Genomic DNA, 19,768 nt, shown 5'->3' with positions numbered 1-19,768 from the left:
GATAACGAATTATCTAAAATATACGAAAAATCATAACCTTATATTTTATTTTTATTGTTTTATTTATTATTTCTTCACTCATCAAGTATTCGTCCATACCAAGTAATCAGTGCCCTCAAAAATTCCTGCTGCTCTTATATACTTTAAAATGATTACAGTTTTACGAAACATTATAAAATAATTTGAGTGAAAATTTCTTTTCTTTTTTTTTTTATCTTATACAAGTAAACATATTCGATCAATGATTGTGATCGACATAGATTAATTAATGTCATGCGTAGCGATCATCGGCTTACCCAATGCCAATTAGGTCACGTGACTTTAACAACAACGCACTCGGAGCTGAATTGACCAAATTTTTACTTTATTTCTAACTACCGCAAATAATTTATGGGTAAAAAAAAATGTTCAGCTCTTCGCTTATCATGATTTCAGCAGCCAAACGATGTTGAACGTTATTTAATAAAATAAATAACTTGAACTTCCCAGTTTCTCTCTTGAGTCTTGACGCTTGAGAGTCGAGCACGTAAGTTCGTTCAGAGAGTGGCCGAGAGTGGCGCTGACTTCGCACCGGGAAAATGTCGTCTGCTGCGGTGCCACTGGCATGTGTGTTTGTGTTATATTCATCAGATTAAAAGTACAATAAATACATTAAGTTATATACTTATTGCCTGCGGCGTTTACGAATAAAATTAAAAATAATGTTTGGTGTGTTGAACGTGATGAGAAATTTCGCAACTAAAGCCGTCAGATGCAAGAAAAAAAGAAGTTTAGTCAAATCAAAGACGTTGTATGCGAAAAAAATTAAAACCAGCACGCTGCCAAGTAATAATAACCATTAAATTCTCTACATTTTCACACTGCATTTTAAATATATACTTGCACTTGCAGTGTGAAGTGTTTTATTGTTTTAAAAAAAAATTAACCTCAAATTTCGAATTGTTTGTATTTTTCAGTTTATGACTACCCAAGGAGTAAACCAACGGATTACAGAATCTACTCTTGGGGTTTGCAAGAACATGGAGCCTTGGGTGTTGATAAAAAAATCTCCTTTGCTGACAATGGTACACCTTATGCCGGAGTTCCGCACAGATTGAGTTTTGGGGAATTCCGCAGGGTGAAGGATGTCGCCTGTGGCTATGGTTTTACAGCATTTGCTCTCAAAACTGGAAACAGCAGGATTGTCTTTGGCTGTGGAATAAACTCGGACTCACAATTAGGCTACAATCTCAAAGATGAAAAGTTAAAAGTGCCAATAATCAAAGAACCAAGGCCCATACATATTCCTATAAAGGGAAATACCACCAAGGTTCTGGGACTTGCTGCTGGTAGAGCTCATTTGCTTGTCTTGACTGAGGAAGGATTATACGCCTTGGGGAACAATGGTTATGGACAGTGTGGTAGGCCAATTATTAGTAACGAGAATTATCTGCACAGCAAGGCCGTTAGTTACATTCCAGATGTAAGAGGTGATAAGATCACTGGTGTATATGCCGGACAAGATCATAGGTAATACCAAAAGAATCTTCTGCCTATTCTCAGAAGCAGTGATTCGGTCAATAACGAATTCTATTTTTTTTTTTTTTTTAAAGCATGGTCTTGACTGAAAAAGGAGAAGTGTATGCATTTGGCTGGGGTGCTGATGGTCAGACTGGTTTGGGACACTATAACAATGAGTACAAACCCTCAGCTGTCAAGGGAGCCATTCAGGGACAGAAAATCATAAAGCTAGCTTGCACAGCAGATTGCGTTCTTGCGCTTTCAGACCAAGGCAAAGTGTTTGGCTGGGGAAACTCAGAATACAGGCAGTTACCAGCTTTAGGGCACAATCAGCAAATTAATCTAGCCATTGAAGTAAAAGCATGTAATAGCTTGGGCGAAATAGTAGATATAGCTGCAGGAGGAAGTTTTTGTATGGTATTGAACAGCCAAGGAGAAGTTTTCGTCTGGGGCTTTGGTATTCTTGGTCTTGGTCCCGATGTCCAAAGCATTACACAACCAACTCTCATTCCCAAAACTCTGTTTGGCGCAAACCCATACGAGCCCAATTCAAAAGTTGTCAAAATATTCTGTGGAGTCAGTCAATTAGGAGCAATTACAAATTATGGACATCTTTATACGTGGGGACGAAATAAATTCGGAACCCTCGGGATCGGAAGCAGAAACGATCAATATTTTCCACTGAGAGTAAGTTTCGACGTTTGTTCGTGTGCTACGGAGAATAATACATTTTCAATAAGGGAAAAAAAAATCATCTGTTTTAGGTATCAATCGGTGCACTGGTGCAAAAAGCCTGCTGTGGAGTTGATCACATGGTAGCCCTTTGTAAGCCGTTTATTTAAACAAATATAAACCTAGTTAAATATTAAAAGATAAAAATACATTGTTATATTGTATAATAGTCATTGTGAAAAAAATCGTTATAAAATTTGTACATAGTATATAGACTTAAGACTAAATCTCTTGGAAAAGATTTTTTTAAATAGACTTTTACAAAAAACCTCTACGAGTCGCATATTCATTTTGTTCCGATGTACGACGAATGGGGTGAAGTGAAACTGGCGTATTATCCTTGATTATATGACAGTGGCGATGTTGAATGATTATGAGGAAACGATGTTTTATTATAAAGTATGAGCAAATATGTATATCAGTAGCATAATCAACGGCGAAAAGAGCAATGCGCTCGCATCGCTTTTGCAGACGAGGTTCTCATAAGAAACTGAAAATTGCACACTGTCTGGATATCTGCACTTTACCAAATCTAAAATAATAAATCCAAACAACAGGTGAATATACAAGAAATTATTTCTCATTTATTTTGCTCGTACTTACCGCTGCATGCGTATGTGTTTGTGGTGGTTACGTTCGCGGAGATTGAGAGGTAAAACGGCTTGCATTCACTGATGTAACTAGCTGAACCGCAACTCAGGGTAATGATGTGAGGTCTGCCGGACCTAACGGTCTCACAACTGGCCCTGGCCTGGGCCTCTGTTGCGTTTTCGTGGAGAAGTTCCGACGATGTACACACCGAGAGTGAATTGCCGTCCAGTGACTGAACCTAAAGACAAGAGGCGCAAAATATTTAGCTTCTACATGTAACTTATTTAAAAACATAGTCGTCCCATGTAGAGTTGAAAATAAAAAATACTTATTTTCTTACTCTTATTTTTGGCTGATTGTCACTATCGGAGAAAAAGTAGTTTGGATGCATTCTGTAATAATTAATGCCACCCGGTGCGACCGTCTCTTTCATAGCACTCGACTGAGAATTTCCAATTCTTTCGAACCTCGCCCCGCATTGCGTGTTTATGAGACGTCTTGGCACTGATAACAAAAAAACAAAAAAAAAAAAAATTAATAAATGTCAAGTAGTCTCGTTCACAAAAAGAAAGATCACCATTAGAGGAATATCATCACCTTGTTTTATTCTTGTAACGAGAGCATCGACGGCTGAAAACGACTCGGAGTTTTCGCTGGTATTGATGGATATGATGTCATCGTCGGGATTAACGACCACCTCGAACCAGCGATCCTTCGCGCCATACGTCAGTACCAGGAATGTCGCATCTGTATGGGGTAAGTCGAAATTTTTATCGATACACTCCAAAGTATAACTCAGCTAACTCTTATCTATTTTGTACCAGGAGCCTCCTCCTGCATCCTTTTGAGCGTCTCGTTGCAGTACGTCTTGTCATATTGCGACAAGGAGCTGTGGTAAGCCACAATAACAACGACGTCGGATTTGCCGCCGCCCCAGCCGATTTTTTGCTCCCTGTTCAGATTTTCCGTCTGTATCAGCCGCAGTTTGTCCAAGGTCATGGCCAAATTGAATCCTTTTGTCACTGTGAAATTTCAAATTACAACGCTTATCTTTTGTGTACATGAAAAAAGAAGAAAAGAAAAGAAAAGAAAAAAAAGAAATAGTAAGACTAACGGCTGTTGTAGAACGTTTGGTTAAAGTTTTGGGTGGTCAGGGGGGTGTGGCTCGAGTTGAACATGACAGAGCCGGTGGCCGCGTTGACGAGGGTGTACTGGCTGTTGTACTTGTTGACGTCGAGTTGGCCCGACAGTAGGAGCTGCGACAGGATTTTGTTGACCGAGTCAAATGGCCAGGTCGTGTCGATAACGATCGTCAGGTTGGCCGCCGTCTCGCTGATCAGATTGGACATTGACGACGAATCGGACCGGGAATCGCAGCTTTCGTCACGATTCATCGTCGCTACGAGTACATTGGGAAGATATACTCTCAATCTCATGGTCAAGGAGAGATTTTTTTTTCCTTCAACTTACGTATGTGGGTGCCAAGATCATCGACAGCCTGCTTGACAAAGCGCTCGACTGTCTCGTAAGAAAAGGTCGCGGTGCCGATGTCAGGATTCAGAAGAATCACCGCGCTCAGCGTCTGAAGGTAAAGAGAGAGAAAAAAAAATGTTTAATCAACACAAGAGGTACTTATTTATTTAGTAAAACGCAGTGCAGAGAGTTGGGCTCACTTGAGATTTGAGGGTGTCGGTGGGGGCGACGGTCACAAAGTGCTCGCGTCGCTTGCAAGCCCGCACGTTTCTGTCGAAGAAGCCGCGCTCGCCGTAATACATGTCCAGGACCTGGGACAGCCTGAGATTGCGCGACTTCTCGTAGTATTGGAGCACTCGGTTGGCGAGTATGAGGCCGTCAATGTCACCACGGATCTCGGCCCCCGTCATCTCCAGGTTCTCGTTGGAGTTCAAGAAGTAGAACAACGGCTTGGTCGTCGAGTTCCAGTTGCCCTCGACCCCGACAACGTAGCGGTTGCCCTGTATCTGAGGCCCCTGCTTGAGCGCCACCTCGGCCAGATCACCTGTTTTTGGTTTACACACACAATTAAATCGGCCTTTATATCACGAGGGACAAAATCGAGGACAGAAAAACTCGTGGGTTGTACCGGAGAGCGTGGCGAGGAACTTGTTGTCGATGACTACGTCGCTCGCGTAGTCGGACACGCGCGGCTCGACCTGTTGCTTCATCAGGTCGTCTATCCTCGTCATCATGGGCTCGAGGCCCGCGGCTATACCGGCAATGACGGAGCCACCGGAAACTGTGCCCCACCTGTGTGCACATTGCGTTTCTTTTTTTATCATCTACGCAAATACACGCTGTACCTATTTTACGATATACATTTATATATATATATAATACGACGCGTAGGTGTTGGTTTTGTCGTAGCCGTGGGTGACGCATCGGGGGTTTTTAAAAAAAAATGTTATTACTCGTGATGGATCGTCAATACGTAGTATAATCGTATGTATTTACGGTGTTTGAACGACGCCGTTCTCGATGGGGCACTTGCTGAGCGGTGGAGTGTTGACGAGGCGTTCGCTGCTCGGGTGGTTCCTGGGATAGGCAGGGTACAGGGAGTTCGGGTCCACCACGTCTCTGCCGCTCTTACCGGTCATTAGGTCTCTGAAGGTAAAAATACGTTAAATCGGTATGGGGAAAACAGAAAAAAAACAACAACAGAAAGCCTGATCTCACATTTGCTCGGCGGTGAGGGTTTCGACGTCTTCCTTGACATTGCGATCGTCGGTGCTCCTGCCGAATCTGCGGAAAGCATAGTTGGCGAACCGGCACGTGCGGCTCTCGTCGCCGCGCTCGAAAATATCGATGCTGCTGCTCAACATCGAGTGGAGTGTACACTGTGCAATGACGATAATCGTCAATATTAATGGGAAAACATCCACGAGATATTTGAAAACCATCTCGAAACTTACCCTCTCAATGGGGGTGAGGCTGTCGTTGGGGAAGTTGAAGGCGTTTCCCGGTATGACCCTCAGCGTCTGCGCGTGACGGAAAAACTGCTTGCCGAGCGGCGCGTAAGGGAGTATACCCTCGCGCGCTTTGACGTGCGGATTCCTCACGATGCCGTCCTGGCGGAATCTAGGGATATCGCCCGACAACGTTGGGAGTTAATTTTTCAACTACAAGTGGACATTGGTAAATGCGTATCGGAAACTGGGGCGACTAGAGAGAGGCCGTCGATCGATAAGACTATTTGCAAGCAACAAACTGGTAGACACATATATATGCCAGGGTTGATTTTTTTTTTTTCCTTCCTTACCGATGTAGGATGGCCGTGGACAGGTAGCGCATGTCCAGGAGATTCACGTGCTGGGCCGAGTGGTCCTCGATCTTGCGGATTATCTCGATGAGGATTTTGATGTTGTGGGGCAGCTGGTTCCACCCCTTGTGGGTCTCGTCGTCGTAGCACTCAAAAAGCGCCGAGGGTAGGGTTTTGACCGCGTTCTCCTGGGACCTTGCGCCCGCGACTTGGGTGCACAAACGCGGGTTATTGCATTTTTTTACTTTTTTTTTTCCCCCCTCCCTTCACTCAAATATATAATTCCATTACAGCGCCGAGCGACACGTAACCGGTGAATCATCGCGCGCCGTGTGAATTTTCATTCACAGTATACACGGTCACCCTGATGTCGATTTTTTTTTTTTTGTTTTTGTTTGTTAAAAAAAAAGTAAGCCGTATCGATTTCGACGATAAAAAAATCTCTGTACGGAATCGTTCTCGAGCGTACGAAATAATGATAATAATAATCTCCCTAGCGCGGAATGCGAATGACACATTGAGTACACACGGTTCAATTGCGCGGAAAAGATTACGTGTCCGTTATCATGCCCCTTTTATTGCTCATCCATCGATTCCCGATGCGAATTTAGTCTGATGGAAAAAAAACAACCGTTGCTTCGATCTACGCCGACATTTACGTGGGTCCGATCGAGCGCTGTAATATTTATACCGGCGTAGTTTATATAGGAGAAAGAAAAAAAACTCACCGATAAAGCAGAGCAGCAGCATCGCGGCTCCCCGAGTCCCCCTCATTTTTGCTCCGCACTTTTTTTTCCAAGTTCAAAACCACTGGTCAAAGGTACAAGTAAAAAAAAAAAAAGGTCCCGGATTAAAGCACCATGAGTAGAAAAAACAAAATGATAATAGAATAATCGCGTGGACCGCGAGCCGTGTAGGAGACGGTCCCGCGAGCGTACACCTGCGACGGGACGTGAGTCAAGATTGCGCGAGTACACGCCTCGTTTCGGGCCCTAGAGCTCGCGAGGTGATGCCTCACACCCGCCCCGAACGCGGCAGATAACGCGCTGGAGCACACGTATAATAGCCGATGCTCTTTTTCTCCTTATCTCCCGCTCCTCTTTTCTGTACGCGCTCGGCGAGCAACCTGCTGTTCTCCGTATCTTTGATCCGTCCTTTTTTTTTTTTTTCCTCCTTTTGGGTGACTAAATATTATACCCATACGGATATTCTAAAGATACGGGAGCGGACGGCTTTCGCTGTTTCGGAAGAAAGGAGGTCCGTGCGAGCTGTCGCGGGAGGTGTGGCTTTTTTTTCTTTTTCAACTTTTTTACATTTCATCGAGACGCAAGGAAAACGTGGAAAGGAAAATTTCACATCCTCACAGTTTCGCGTGTGAATTGTAATATTTGGCGTTTCTCTACATCTATTAAGTACAAGCGTTGACCTAATTTAATCAATCAACGTGCAATAACTCTGTTTGGATGGGAATTTCGTTTACGAGTAATTTTAAAATAATCGGGGATCGGCTCATCGGTTATGTGTATACATGGATGAACGACATCCAACGCTATATACTTACGGTCGATAGCCGGCCGCTCTCGGGTACATATGTACGTATGAGAGCGGCACTCGATAAAATCGTCAATAATATACAACACTTGGCTTTTGCTGAACATCGCAACGAGCGGATTACAACTCATGGGTGTGGACTCTTACTCGTGCCGCTTCTAATATTTCACATCTAATATTTGGCGATGATCGTATGAATTACATATTGTACGCGCAAATGAGTGTACTGGCATTGAAGAAGAAGAAAAAAAAAAAAAAAGGGAGAGAGCGCGAGGTGATAACTGGGACACCCTGTTATTCGGCTGTCTCTGTCCACCTCACTATACATACGTACACCCACTGTACGGTTGACTTTGTTACGACAGCGTTATCTTATCGGATGTCGAGAGGCTGGCTCGCGCCTCCGCATCCCCGTAAGTACATATAGGTGTTACACTTTTTTTTTTTTTCCTCTTCACGTAGGTGGGCTACACGTACAGGTACACCTGTGTCGTGTGGTATATAGAGGTACACGCTGATGGAAGGAGATAGTACACACGTTATATACCGATCCGTTATTGTGTACACATCGACGCGCCGGCTCAGTCCGCTTTCTGCACACGGACGATGGGGATAACTCGATCATGACGGACCATGAGACCAGCTCTCCTCTGCCTCGTCGCTCTATTGGCGACCCTCGCCGGTAAGTACATACAAATCACCGTCTCGCACCGTCCATCAAGGAATTGTCAATTTTTCTTTTTTTTATTTTTTTTTTATTTTACCGCCAAGTAGAAAATAGCGCGCACAAGTGGGATACTCGATATCGATCGCTGGCGTGTGTGTGTTTTTTCTTTCTTTTTTTCTCGTGGCGCGAGCTCGCGTGAGGGCGAATCGAGGCCTCCTCGGTTAGTGTTTTAATTTTATTGGCTACGGACGTTATGCGGCACTTTTGGAACCATGTGTGCGCCTCTCCCCCTGTGACCCTAAAACTCGGCTCCAATTGCACTTATTTCAGCCGAGAGTGACGCGCATTGGCGCTTAAATCAATAACGTTTATCATCGAAAGCGCTATTATTAGAGCGACAATTACTCATACGCGCGCCTAATAACAACTTTTGCGAGAGATGCGCGGCACATAAGTACACGTTTCGATTCATCAGCGATGATGAAAAAAACAAAAACAAAAACAAAAACGTGTTTCCAGGAAATCGGGTGGTTGAGTCGCAAAGAGCCCTGCCCGCGAAGCTCCAGCGATGCTACTCGAACGACGGGCGCTTCGTGCCCTCCCTGCCCCTGAATCTACAGGTCGTTCTGGACGTGCTGCGAAAAATCGAGCGGCAAACCGTCACCTCCTTAACCATGCGAACCCTATCGACTGCCCTACTGAAGAGGTGTGTTGCCGATCTCTCTCTCTCGGTACTCTCTACTTAGCGTATAGGAATGCATATATGTGTGTGAGCACAGATTCAAGTTGGACGGGATCGTGTACTCGGACGACCTGCCGGAGCGCGAGGGTGTGCTGAGGTACGCGGCCCGTGGATCGCAGCGCGCCAAGAACCTGATGGTGGAGCGGCTGATACCGGGTGGCGACCCGACCCTCGTGCCCGAGGCCTACCTCCGCCCGGACGAGCTGTGCCTGCTGCACTTTGCCCTGTCGAGCACCGTGTGGCAGCGGTACGACGACACCGAGGAGGCCTACTGCAAGCCCCAACTCGCGGAAAGGTCCGCCAAAGACATGTCGTACAGGTGCGCTTATACCGGCCCCCTCCTCGGCGATGGGGTCTATTGTTGTTAAAACCGAGTCTTCTCAGGCAGATCGATATCGACGCCGGCCGACAGGTGCCCCAAGGAGTCCGGGGTCGTTCTCACGCGGTACAATACTGTGGCCCTGGGTACGGTCCTCGCCGCCATCGCCGCGGCTCTCGAGCCCCAGCTCGTCAAGACTCGGCTCCTACTCGAGCTGCCGGTCGACCCGGACCGAGCCGAGCTGGAGGAGGACGATTTCTTGGTGTCGAGGGAGCAGGTAGTCAACGACCGGAGGTCCATGTGGCTGCAGACCGTCGGCATCACCGATACCCAGATCGACAACGCGTGGGCGGCCACTGTCGCAGGTCTCGGTTGTTCTTCATAGTGCGAGATTCGACTGGTTATGGTCAAATTCCTGATGATTCGTGCTTTTGCGCAGGCGACCTGGCCGAGCTGGCCGTATACCAGGGACCCCTGTACGAGAGCCGCATGTACCTCGGGGCGACTGGCTTCTGGAACAGCACCATCAGCCCCCGGGTGTTTTACTTTTGGCACGACTACGACCACTTTGACTTTACCCGGGCCGAGATCATTGGCGGCATCGACGGTATTTTGTACAATAACATACCTTTACCAATTGCCGAGTGATTTTTTTTTTTCTTTCCTCTCCCAACAGGTCTGGTGATCGCCAAGAACCTGGACAAGTGGCTCCAGAGGTTTGGGAGCCTCAGGCTCAGCCAGGTGCTGGACATGTATTACTCCGAGGGAGGCGTCGTGTTCGACCGGAGGGTCAAGGCCTGCAGGCGGGCCGACCAGTTCCCCCTTGTCGGCCCAAAGAGTACTCTGGAGGAGCAGGTACGGTATAGCGAGACGAGGAAATCTGTATGTAGGACCAGCAATTTTATTTTTCTTCCCTCCCCCAAGACGTACGCAGCTTCCCAGGTGTTGGCCTACCTGAACAGTATCGCGGCGATAAGCGACGCCGCGCTCCAGGGTATCGTCGTCAACGCGGTCGAGCACTTTGTGCGATACACGGAGCAGAGCCTGTTCTTGGAGGAGCAGTGCCGGGGGCCGGTCAAACGAGCCCCCCGCCTCGAGCTCGTGCTCGCCTTCGACGGCTCCTGGACGCGGGACTACACCTCCGATTTTTTGGCGTGAGTCCCTCGTGGTGCAGGGTTCGCGCGCGAGCGTCGTCTAATACGTTATTTTGGTGCGTTCTTTCCAGGGTCCTCGTCGAGGATTTCGACGTGTCGGCGTATGGCTCGAGAATCGGTATGGTGCACGGTGAAACCGGACAATGGCTGTTGAACGTCACCAGCAGTCCCTCCGACGCCCATCGCGCGATCTACCTTTTGAAAAACATCGAGTGTCGGTGTAGTTTGAACATAATAATGTTAAAAAAACTGATTTTCAAACCAGCAATTTGTGTACGTATCGCATCGCAGGGCCCACCGATATGAAACTACACCTCGTTTTCGAGAGCGTCTTGGGCTACTTGGACGGATTTTGGGCCGAAAAGCGTCACAGCAAAACCATCGGTGACATGGGCCAAGCAGTGGTACTACTGGCGCCTCGGATCACGATGTCCAAGGCAGAGGTCGATCTGGCGCTGAGCGCTTTGAGGCGACTCAAGGACAGGCATCCCGGTAGGATTTTTTTTTTTTGTTTTTTCTTCCAAAGGGTAAATTATTTCATTTGAACCGCGTTGTCTTTGCAGAGGTGTACTTTCTGTACTACACGTGCGACTCCAGGGTCGACGCCCTCAAGCGGCTCGTGTTATCCGACGAGGATCAGATTGTGAAAACGCTGAAGGTCGACGACATTTCGCGGCTACTTGCGAAAGGTTCGTTGCTGCTCTGATTGATTCATGATTAACGATCGTGCATTCGATGAGCTCACGTTTCGTTTCAGTGCCAATGACCTTGAGGCCGGTGGGGTGCAATCCAAATGTTCCCGGCGTTAGATTGCAACTGGAAGATTACGTGGATCCAGGGGAGTCGAATGTGTACAGATTACACCCTGACCGGAGAATTAAAACCAAGAGAGTCGTGGTGACGGTAAAATTATTCGTTTTCTCATGCAATACAAACGCGTACGGGTGAAAGAGCTCAAAGTAAAACAATATAACACGGTTCCACAGCTGCACGGGGTTGGTTACGGCACTTTGAGGGTATGTTGGTGGAATCAGTGGAGGGCAACGAGCAAGCGCACAGGGACGTACTGTAAAGCTCTGCCCCTTCACGGAGATGTCTCTCTGTCGGATTACAATACGTGCGACGAGAACGGTAACTGTCCGAACACGTACATCCAAGTTTCGAACGTCACGAGTCTGACCAAATGTACAGGTACTTGTTATGCGTAGAAAAAAAAATATCGGCATCAGTAAAATTCATGTGTCTTTTAACGAACCGGTTTCTGTTTGTGCTTTTAGAGTTCGGTTGCAGGTCACCCGAGCAAGTGAGATACATCATACGCATGGAGAATTTTCAGTGCTCCGTGGCGAACGCTGTTTATGCCAATGTTTTTTTAACTGCTGCTGCTCTCGTGATTTTTACCGCGTTTTGATTGACATGTTTTATTTTATTCATAAAGGGGGGAACGATTGGGTATTTATTCGATATTTTTTGTTCAACAGTTAAACAAATATTTATGTATGTTGCGTAAAGGATTTCGATAGATAAAAGACGATGTTAGTGTTTGAGTATCATAAAAAAAAAAAAAGTTTATTTACAACAAGCTTTGATCGTTTTGTTTCCTGGATTGAGTGATGAAAACGGGGGATCGTGAAGAATGATCAGCAGACGTTGGTATTTTGATAAAAAATTATTTATACAACAAACTCTGAAAAATATACAATAGGTCGTCTGCCGCGTACAAAATATATGTATTACAAAATAACTTGCCATTTACGGATATTAGTGTTAACAGTAATTGTTGTAAGCAAACTCGTATATTAATTTTATTAGATACTGGAAGTTGGTGGAGGTGGCGAGGTCACCGAGTTCTGGTTCTGATAAAATTGATTCGATAGGAGGTAACATATCTTTGATTCTGTATTCTGAAAAAGGAAAAAAAAAAAAAAAATCATTTGAAGGATTATTTCAAGATGATTTCATTCTGGAAAGTAATTCGATAGAGATGGTAAACTTACCCATAACGTGAACGAGATCCAGTACTTTGAAGAACACCGTCTCTTGAATCTGTTGCTCCGGATTTTTGTCGACCATATCCCATTCGTTGCATCTTGCTGCCCGAGCCCAAATTTTGTTTTTGTAAGATATCTCTTCTTCTTTTTGATCTATGTAATCTAATAAATCGAGTGCTTTTTTGAAGTCGTACTCGTTCGACGTTTGATTTTCAATACACGTGTAGAGCTGAAAAAAATAGAAACATAAATTGAATTGAAATAAGAAAAATTTTTTTTTTAATAATTTTTTTTTAGAAGTAGTTATATTTACATTTATAAGCTCGACAGGACTGAGAACTCGAAGTTTTTCAACATCGTAACCGTATTTATCCAAAACATGAATCGGCACGTCTTCTTGATGCGCAATAAGATTTAGTTCTTTATCGATATTTTGAATATTACTTGTCAACTTTTCTTCAGAATCATCTGTAGCTAAAAATGCTAACTTTGATAGCGATAACATGGACTGAAAAAATTATAAAACGCCATCAAGTTTTGTTGGAATGTGATATTTTTACAAAAATAAGGATATTCCGTACCTTCTTGCGAGTCACGAGTTTCACTTCCTCGAGAGCCAAGGAGTACAAAGTTTGTGCAGAGGTATCAAAGTCTTCAGCCAGAGCAGCCTGCACCCAAGATAAGATTGGATGTTGCAAAAGTTTTTCCGTTAATTCATTCACTCCTCCGCGACGACATTTTTCTACCAATTCTCCGGGCCGACCTTCTTTAACGTACCTGCAGCACACAAGAGTTGAATATCGAAAAGTTTTTTTTTGTAACAACATTTTTGTACAACTTACCATGAAAATAAGAATCCCGCGAAATCTTGGTTGGCAAACTTTTTCATGTACATGTCGAGACGACTCTTGTTGTTCGTCAATTCACAAATCTGGATCAGAGATGCGAAATCGCAGTATTTTTCAGCCAACATGACAGCATTCTCGTATTGCTCTTCTTTTACTATTTTTAAAATAATCACAGTAGATAATAAAAAAAACCTGTTTTTTTCCAGAAACTAGTAAAACCTTTTTTGTATTTACTCACTGAGAGGTTGAATCAAGTTCGACCGTTCGGCTTCGTACTGTTTCAGAAGCGGTGCGAACTTTTCCGTATTCCTAACACTTTCTAAATGGCATTTTTTACCGTCCAAAATTAGATCAATCAAACCGACCAGCTGCTCGAACAATTCATTTTTCATATTTATGTCGCTCGTGTTATGTACACCATGTTTCAAAGTCAAGTTTTGCTAAAAAAAATGTATTTTTCCGTACAAGTATTTATACATCATTCAGAGAATTTTCGTAGTGAATTATTTTTTTTATAATCGTACCATTGAGTTGAGGCAAGTTTTCAAGCCATGGTTACCGGGAGACGCCGTCCAAGGTAAGTATTCGGTCAAAGTGGTCGTCTTTGGGGGCGAAAATTTTTCTGCATTGTATTGACGGTACTTGACGACTTCATGCAGTATTCCCTGATAATTAAATTTTTTTACACTATTACTGAGACATTCAATGGGATACCTGATTCTACATAAGCTATCTCTTTTATCATACACCATGTACATTCTATCTATTTTCATTCATAATTAATTTAACTGGGGGAAAGAAAAAGTCTGAAAATAATGTTTAAGGTGAATTTTAGACTTACCAGGATTATCGAGTTGACCTGTAAAATGTATTGAGCTATCTGTTGAGCGGGTCTCTCGGACTGCGCTTGCTCGACAGCAATTTGTACTAAATTTGGAAAGAAATTGTGGACCTCGCTGACTTCTCTGTAAAATATATCATTCGCACTCAGGTCCTCCGATACATAAGATTCGGGCTGCAAGCTGCGTTCGATTGCCGTGTCGATAGGCTCCGGATATCTATAATATAATCAATAAGGACAATTTTACTACTCAAGTATTCAAGTGTGTAAAACAGATGGTTTGAAATTTACCGTATTTGCAAATTGTAAATTCCGATCATGGCGATTATTTTTTCCATGAATTCGCCAAGCACGTGCGAAGTGTTTAGGATCGTATTGCGATACGTGACTGCGCAGAACTGGAAATACGTACACTTGTGAAATTGCTCATCAAACACTGACAATTATAGCACTTTGATACTCTAAAAAAACTTACTCGTTTCCATAAACCATGATCTTTCAGAAAAATAACATAAAGATCCATAGATTTTTGTTTTCCCTCAAGTTGATGTGGAATTTGCATAGCTAATACTGCATTAAGTGTAAAATCTATAAGAAATAAACATTTTATTCTGTTAAAAACTTGAAGGAAAAAAGAATACATTATTACAATGGAAAAAAATGATTTATTACTCAAGTTCCTGTGGTTGGCCCATCTGGGATCATTAGCTGGATAGTCGTCGATCAAATGCTCCGCTACTTTTAAAACCGTGGTATCTAACGGTGCATCGATATCCATAACCGGATCTTCCGGCATAGGGAACAAGTCGGTCAAAATATCCTCACAGTGCTCTTTATTTTGCCTAACGCTCAGAAGGAACGCAGCCTGTAGTTGTTTCACGTTGTCGGAACTATAAAACATTTCTCTTATCTCCTCGTTATTCAACAAGCTCATAAATTGTTCGGGCATTAACGACAAATTACTAGCGTGTGCATCTACGCTCAAGTTTGCATCTGAATAACTCCTGAAAAAAACATAAATGGTTTAGAGAGTAGGATTGTTTATGAAATTAAAAAATTTCACGTAGTCAACTAACTGATTGAAATCCTGGTTTGCAAAGTCCGACGCAGTAATTGTGATTAACCCAAGATTCCTGGTAAAAAGAACGGGCGTTCCAGAGCAAAGTGCGCCACCTAGAATGCTATCTTTCTCGCCTCGAGCTAAATCGATGTTATCCACCTCGTATTCCGATAAATCTACAAACAATGATGGCATTGTTTTATTCAACGCATAAGTTTATGAAAATTCAATAAAAAAACAAACTTACTGCTGATAATAATAACGTTGTGTTTGTCGTAAATGATGATGTCCCAACCCGATATAATAAAACGATAAGATTTAATGGCAGATTCGATGCTGTCTTTATTGAAACCCGCATTATTGATTTTTAAAGGGATGAACCATTTGAAGGAATTAGAAATTTGTGCATTTGAAAGCGGAATCAAACCGACCGCAAAGTGAATAGGGGTGAACGACGTGGGTTCTGTATTGTAAGCAGCCATTAAAAAGACGATACCTTCGTCCATTGGTTGCATATCTATGAGACATGTATTTAAATTTTGTGGATGGGAACCACTTGATTCCTGAAAATTACTTTATCCATTAATTTGTTTGTTTGACAAATATTTGCAACTAAAACGTTTAAAAAAAAAAAAAAAATTTTTGTACCATTAGACGTTTCTGAAACGCTTGCATGACAATGTGACCAATATCCTCATCGAATTCCATTTTTTCCTGCTCCCCAATTTGGAAAGACCAGTATTGCAACGAGTTGCCTGCCGAGATCAACACTCTAGATAGTTTTTCATTTATAACTGTGCACACAACTTTGACAACTTTCTAAAAGTCATTTGAATATTCATACATTTTTACTTAGTACATTATTTTTTACATTTTTTGCGTGCTAATATTTTTATGAATTAAAATCTTTACCGTTTCCTGAACAGGTGACTGTGGAATAGCACCAAATATCAAAGTGGACATTCTCCTACCAATGCCACCAAACCATCCTTTGCTTGTCCTTAATACCCTACAATTTATACTACTTTTTCCACTAGTAACCTGAGGCTGCAAAAGTGCGACTGTACATGTAGTTGTTGCCAGAATACAACCATGCTCGGGTATGTACGTTAGACAATCAACTTCTTGGCCCTGCAACTCAGCGCTTGTCTCAATAGATAGCTCTTCGTTGGCTACATTTTCCCAGTAACGCACTATACCTTCTGGCGAAACGGCCATACAACTTGGCACCTAATTTTGGTATTACAAGCACTTTGAAAGAAAAACAACCCAAACGCTTTTTTTTCTTAGTATAATTCGTCACTTACCTGCTGTCCAGGAGGTAGCCATACAGCGATGCAGTCTGATTTGTGAGCTAAATCACTCTGGGGTAACTGGAGTTCATGACACTGGCTTTTATAAGCCCTACTTTGCTTGTTATCAAATATAACTGTTTTGTATTGCCACACAAGTAATCGTCTGCCACAAACAAGCCATGCCCAACCATCTAACGACACTCCAACGCTGATAGCTGCGTTGCGTTCAACAAAAGTTAAGGCTTCCGTCACTAAAACAGGTTGAGGGGAGCCAAAATTTTCTACCAAATGGCTTGCTGTCCTACAGATGATTTGTGTGGATTGATTTGACCTTCCGGACACACTCAACGCACTGAAAATAGTATATTACATGAATATCATTCGTGTCGTTTAGTTTTGAATAAAAATACAAGTTAAAAATTCAGGTAATGACTGAATATTGATTGATGATACTGAAATACCGAACTAGGGCATGAAAAAATATGAAAATCCTCAAAGAACTGGTAAAAATCAGTAATAATATTACTGAAATACTTACGTGCTGCCCTTCTTTATAGACTGCACCAGAGATAGTCTGCGCCTGGAGGGTGAGTTGACATTTTTACTCAGCAAACCTCCAAAAGTTCTTCTCTCCATTTCAATTATATGTACAAAACGCTTCGATCAATGTTTTTTATTATAAAATACGTTTATTCGTGTTTTGTGCTAATCAAAAGAGATTCACAATGACAATTGTAGGTTATGTTGACCATTACAAACGACGATGAAACACCGGTCTTTCAAATATCAACACCCAACCAATCAGCTGATTTTCGTCTGCGCGCAGAATCCAAGTGCACGCGCTATTTATAGCGCGAAAATTTCAAACGTCTGGTTTGTTAAACTTTTTGGATACGCATGTAAAAATACATATGAAAATGACACTCAAACTGATTAATCAATTACAGATAACGAAGAGTATCAATTACTTTAGATTAAAGAGGAAAGAAATTGAATCAGTTTCTGGGCTTGTCACAAGCACTATTACGTCAATGCCAGTACTATGTAGTGCTTCGTCAAGGGTTGAAATCGAAGGTACCGATGTACAGTGTACACCGAATGGAAGTATAACTGTGAATGTACCAAACAGACTTTGGAAAAACTAACGTACCAAAACTCGCAACTCTTGCACAAAACACCTTTGTCCCGTAAAATAAAAGCTAGCGAGTGTCGCTCGAAAGAGGAAAATGTAGTTAAAAATTATACGCCACTTACGTAACAGCGGGGACAAAGGAGCCCACACGCGCGTATATAACGCATGTAATACACGTTGAGCATAACGGTCGGTAGTAAAGTCTCGTAATGTGTGGGGCCGTAAAAGCCCTTTTATTATATTTGCACGTGTACGTGTACACACAATAAGACACGAGACGATACACCCACACACGTTGAAAGGGGCTGTAACCTACTTTTCGATCCACACTGTCTTTCGAGAGACTATCGCACGAAAAACCGTTGGCTTTCATTATTTTTTAGCAGCTGCGTCCACACCCACAGGCGGCAATTAGTTCGAGTAGCATCAGTTTCATTCAGCAAAGTGCTGGTCGAGAGATTAAAAACAAAAAGTTAATTAAAATGGGGCTTGGTATATAAGTAGGCGTGTTTTTTTAATCATTTCATCAACAACTCCGATGCCAAAAATATACAAGCTTTGTAAATTAATTTTAAAATAGTGGACACTCGTATCCATAAAACGTAGCCTCCCCCCCCCCCACCGCTGAAAACTGACATTATAGGTAACCACGGCATCACGAGTTGAGCTAATTAATTAAAGACCGCGCGTTAACGTGATTGCCCAAAATATAAGGTCGTAGTTCCCTCGGGAGCCCGCGTTATTTCTCCACGCGCGCCCTTTCCAAATTGACTTTTTTTTTTTTTCAGCTCCGTTCCGCACCCCCGAAGCGTAATGGGTATACATAGTCTTTTTTTTTTTTTCTTTTTGCGCGCTAGCTCGTAAAAAAAAAAAAAAAAAAAAAAAGAGGAGGAGACATTACGTAGTGGCGTTCGTGACAGGTGCCATAAAGGAGATGGCGAGAGGAGGTATAAAAAGTAATTACGTCGCTTTAAGACCCTCGAATTCACTCGAGCAAAGTAGCGCGCCATCGATATGCAAACGAAACCACTCTCCCATCCTTTTTTTTTTTTTTTACCTTACATCGGCGCGAAAAGGAAAGAGACAAAAGAGCTGCGGAAATTTTTCAACTATTGCGCGAACCGGTGCGAATTCGATCTCGCCGATACTCCGCTCTTCCTCTTTCTCCATCGAAACAGTGCACATATGGGGCTCTAAAAGGGAAAAAAGTTGTTTCGCGTCTGTAACAATTTCGCTGCGCCAACCCCAAGGGATTCGGGACGAGCGTGCCGTGATGTGTGTACCAACACCTTTTTTTTTTTTTTTTTTTCTCTCTCTCCTTGCTCTCACGCGCACATAAAACCGCACGCGCGCCCCAAAAGGGCACACATAAAGTGTTTCGGGCCATTCGTCTTTTCTGCGAAACCTACATATTTTTATCATCAAACCCACTCTGTTGCCTCGCGAGACGCAACTCTGCACATTTGTAAATACACTCACACACACCAGCTGTATATCCTTCCGAAATATATGGCAACTTGAATTTCGTCTCTTCCGTGCACGGGAAGTGGAAAAGCCGTGCTTCCCTCCTCCCCCATGTATAAATATCACACATTTCTTCTGAATTTTTCATGAATCAAGTCGTTTACTTTTTTCTTCCACCCCCCCCCCCCCCGCAGTAGCGAGCGGAGCTACTCTTACATGCCCGACGTGTATCCTCTCGAGAGCCCGTGGAAGAAAAGCTCCGTTTGACGTCGGAATATATAGGCCGACCTCAAGCTACCTCGGATGTTGTACTTATACACAAGTATATGTCACGCACATTCACGAGTTTTCACGAGTTGATCTTTACACCCATACATACAAAGACACGTGCAGTTGTACACGAGCCATAAGCTGACGTCCGAAATGTGTGGGAAGTGCACGATTCGTATCGGCAGTACATCAAATGTACATATTTTTTTTTTCCATTTCACCCGATCGACACTCGTGATGAAACTTGAAGCTCGTTGGTGAATTTTTCAAGATCACCGAGCGGTGGATTAAAAGCTCTTTGCTCGGCTGGTGTACGCGCTCGATTATTCATAAATCC

The 19,768-nt window shown here is 43.3% G+C and overlaps 4 protein-coding genes across 4 annotated transcripts; 2 read left to right on the top strand and 2 right to left on the bottom strand.

Annotated features, from left to right (window-relative positions):
* Positions 1–643: 643 nt before the first annotated feature.
* On the top strand, positions 644–2,449 carry LOC106647851 (RCC1-like G exchanging factor-like protein). Its single transcript, XM_014364410.2, has 4 exons — positions 644–825; positions 957–1,509; positions 1,593–2,187; positions 2,265–2,449. Exons 1-4 carry the CDS (start codon positions 702–704, stop codon positions 2,340–2,342), a joined length of 1,350 nt encoding a protein of 449 aa, XP_014219896.2. The 5' UTR covers positions 644–701; the 3' UTR covers positions 2,343–2,449.
* On the bottom strand, positions 2,305–7,086 carry LOC106647850 (uncharacterized). Its single transcript, XM_014364409.2, has 14 exons — positions 6,826–7,086; positions 6,098–6,305; positions 5,751–5,916; positions 5,515–5,675; positions 5,293–5,442; positions 4,925–5,088; positions 4,497–4,840; positions 4,294–4,405; positions 3,938–4,222; positions 3,645–3,845; positions 3,421–3,570; positions 3,164–3,327; positions 2,836–3,061; positions 2,305–2,764 (listed from the first exon to the last, which is right to left on the bottom strand). The coding sequence occupies exons 1-14, from the start codon at positions 6,869–6,871 to the stop codon at positions 2,625–2,627; spliced, it is 2,517 nt and encodes an 838-aa protein (XP_014219895.2). The 5' UTR covers positions 6,872–7,086; the 3' UTR covers positions 2,305–2,624.
* A 1,195-nt stretch (positions 7,087–8,281) lies between these two features.
* On the top strand, positions 8,282–11,967 carry LOC106647810 (uncharacterized). The gene is made up of 13 exons (XM_023390550.2): positions 8,282–8,330; positions 8,835–9,021; positions 9,095–9,376; positions 9,446–9,741; positions 9,816–9,983; positions 10,053–10,231; positions 10,301–10,530; positions 10,602–10,744; positions 10,822–11,022; positions 11,094–11,219; positions 11,288–11,433; positions 11,517–11,721; positions 11,808–11,967. The coding sequence occupies exons 1-13, from the start codon at positions 8,282–8,284 to the stop codon at positions 11,939–11,941; spliced, it is 2,346 nt and encodes a 781-aa protein (XP_023246318.2). The 3' UTR covers positions 11,942–11,967.
* A 219-nt stretch (positions 11,968–12,186) lies between these two features.
* On the bottom strand, positions 12,187–17,319 carry Nup133 (nuclear pore complex protein Nup133). The gene is made up of 17 exons (XM_089594581.1): positions 17,104–17,319; positions 16,578–16,917; positions 16,183–16,500; positions 15,919–16,089; positions 15,518–15,833; positions 15,287–15,446; positions 14,883–15,214; positions 14,686–14,798; positions 14,502–14,608; positions 14,211–14,427; positions 13,894–14,034; positions 13,608–13,809; positions 13,364–13,523; positions 13,103–13,298; positions 12,835–13,029; positions 12,528–12,750; positions 12,187–12,434 (listed from the first exon to the last, which is right to left on the bottom strand). The coding sequence occupies exons 1-17, from the start codon at positions 17,199–17,201 to the stop codon at positions 12,298–12,300; spliced, it is 3,426 nt and encodes a 1,141-aa protein (XP_089450707.1). The 5' UTR covers positions 17,202–17,319; the 3' UTR covers positions 12,187–12,297.
* Between the last annotated feature and the right edge of the window lie 2,449 nt (positions 17,320–19,768).

This window comes from Copidosoma floridanum, unplaced genomic scaffold (assembly GCF_036245765.1).
Source record: "Copidosoma floridanum isolate Cflo_tuat_1 unplaced genomic scaffold, Cflo_Japanese_pri ptg000021l, whole genome shotgun sequence".
In the NCBI taxonomy this organism is placed as follows: domain Eukaryota; kingdom Metazoa; phylum Arthropoda; class Insecta; order Hymenoptera; family Encyrtidae; genus Copidosoma; species Copidosoma floridanum.
Note: the sequence above shows the minus strand (reverse complement) of the source record. Positions and strands in the feature narration are given on the sequence as shown.

Excerpts from the sequence above, each read along its gene's own strand:
- LOC106647810 (XM_023390550.2), top strand. The coding sequence starts at position 8,282 with ATGAGACCAGCTCTCCTCTGCCTCGTCGCTCTATTGGCGACCCTCGCC. Across the intron at positions 8,331-8,834 it reads TCTATTGGCGACCCTCGCCG|GAAATCGGGTGGTTGAGTCG; the intron begins GTAAGTACATAC and ends ACGTGTTTCCAG. Across the intron at positions 9,377-9,445 it reads GCCAAAGACATGTCGTACAG|ATCGATATCGACGCCGGCCG; the intron begins GTGCGCTTATAC and ends CTTCTCAGGCAG.
- Nup133 (XM_089594581.1), bottom strand. The coding sequence starts at position 17,201 with ATGGAGAGAAGAACTTTTGGAGGTTTGCTGAGTAAAAATGTCAACTCA. Across the intron at positions 14,428-14,501 it reads ATTTACAATTTGCAAATACG|ATATCCGGAGCCTATCGACA; the intron begins GTAAATTTCAAA and ends ATTATATTATAG. Across the intron at positions 12,751-12,834 it reads GTCCTGTCGAGCTTATAAAT|CTCTACACGTGTATTGAAAA; the intron begins GTAAATATAACT and ends TATTTTTTTCAG.
- LOC106647850 (XM_014364409.2), bottom strand. The coding sequence starts at position 6,871 with ATGAGGGGGACTCGGGGAGCCGCGATGCTGCTGCTCTGCTTTATCG. Across the intron at positions 4,841-4,924 it reads GTTCCTCGCCACGCTCTCCG|GTGATCTGGCCGAGGTGGCG; the intron begins GTACAACCCACG and ends AACCAAAAACAG. Across the intron at positions 2,765-2,835 it reads AAACACATACGCATGCAGCG|ATTTGGTAAAGTGCAGATAT; the intron begins GTAAGTACGAGC and ends TTATTATTTTAG.
- LOC106647851 (XM_014364410.2), top strand. The coding sequence starts at position 702 with ATGTTTGGTGTGTTGAACGTGATGAGAAATTTCGCAACTAAAGCCGTC. Across the intron at positions 826-956 it reads TAAAACCAGCACGCTGCCAA|TTTATGACTACCCAAGGAGT; the intron begins GTAATAATAACC and ends TGTATTTTTCAG. Across the intron at positions 2,188-2,264 it reads ATCAATATTTTCCACTGAGA|GTATCAATCGGTGCACTGGT; the intron begins GTAAGTTTCGAC and ends CATCTGTTTTAG.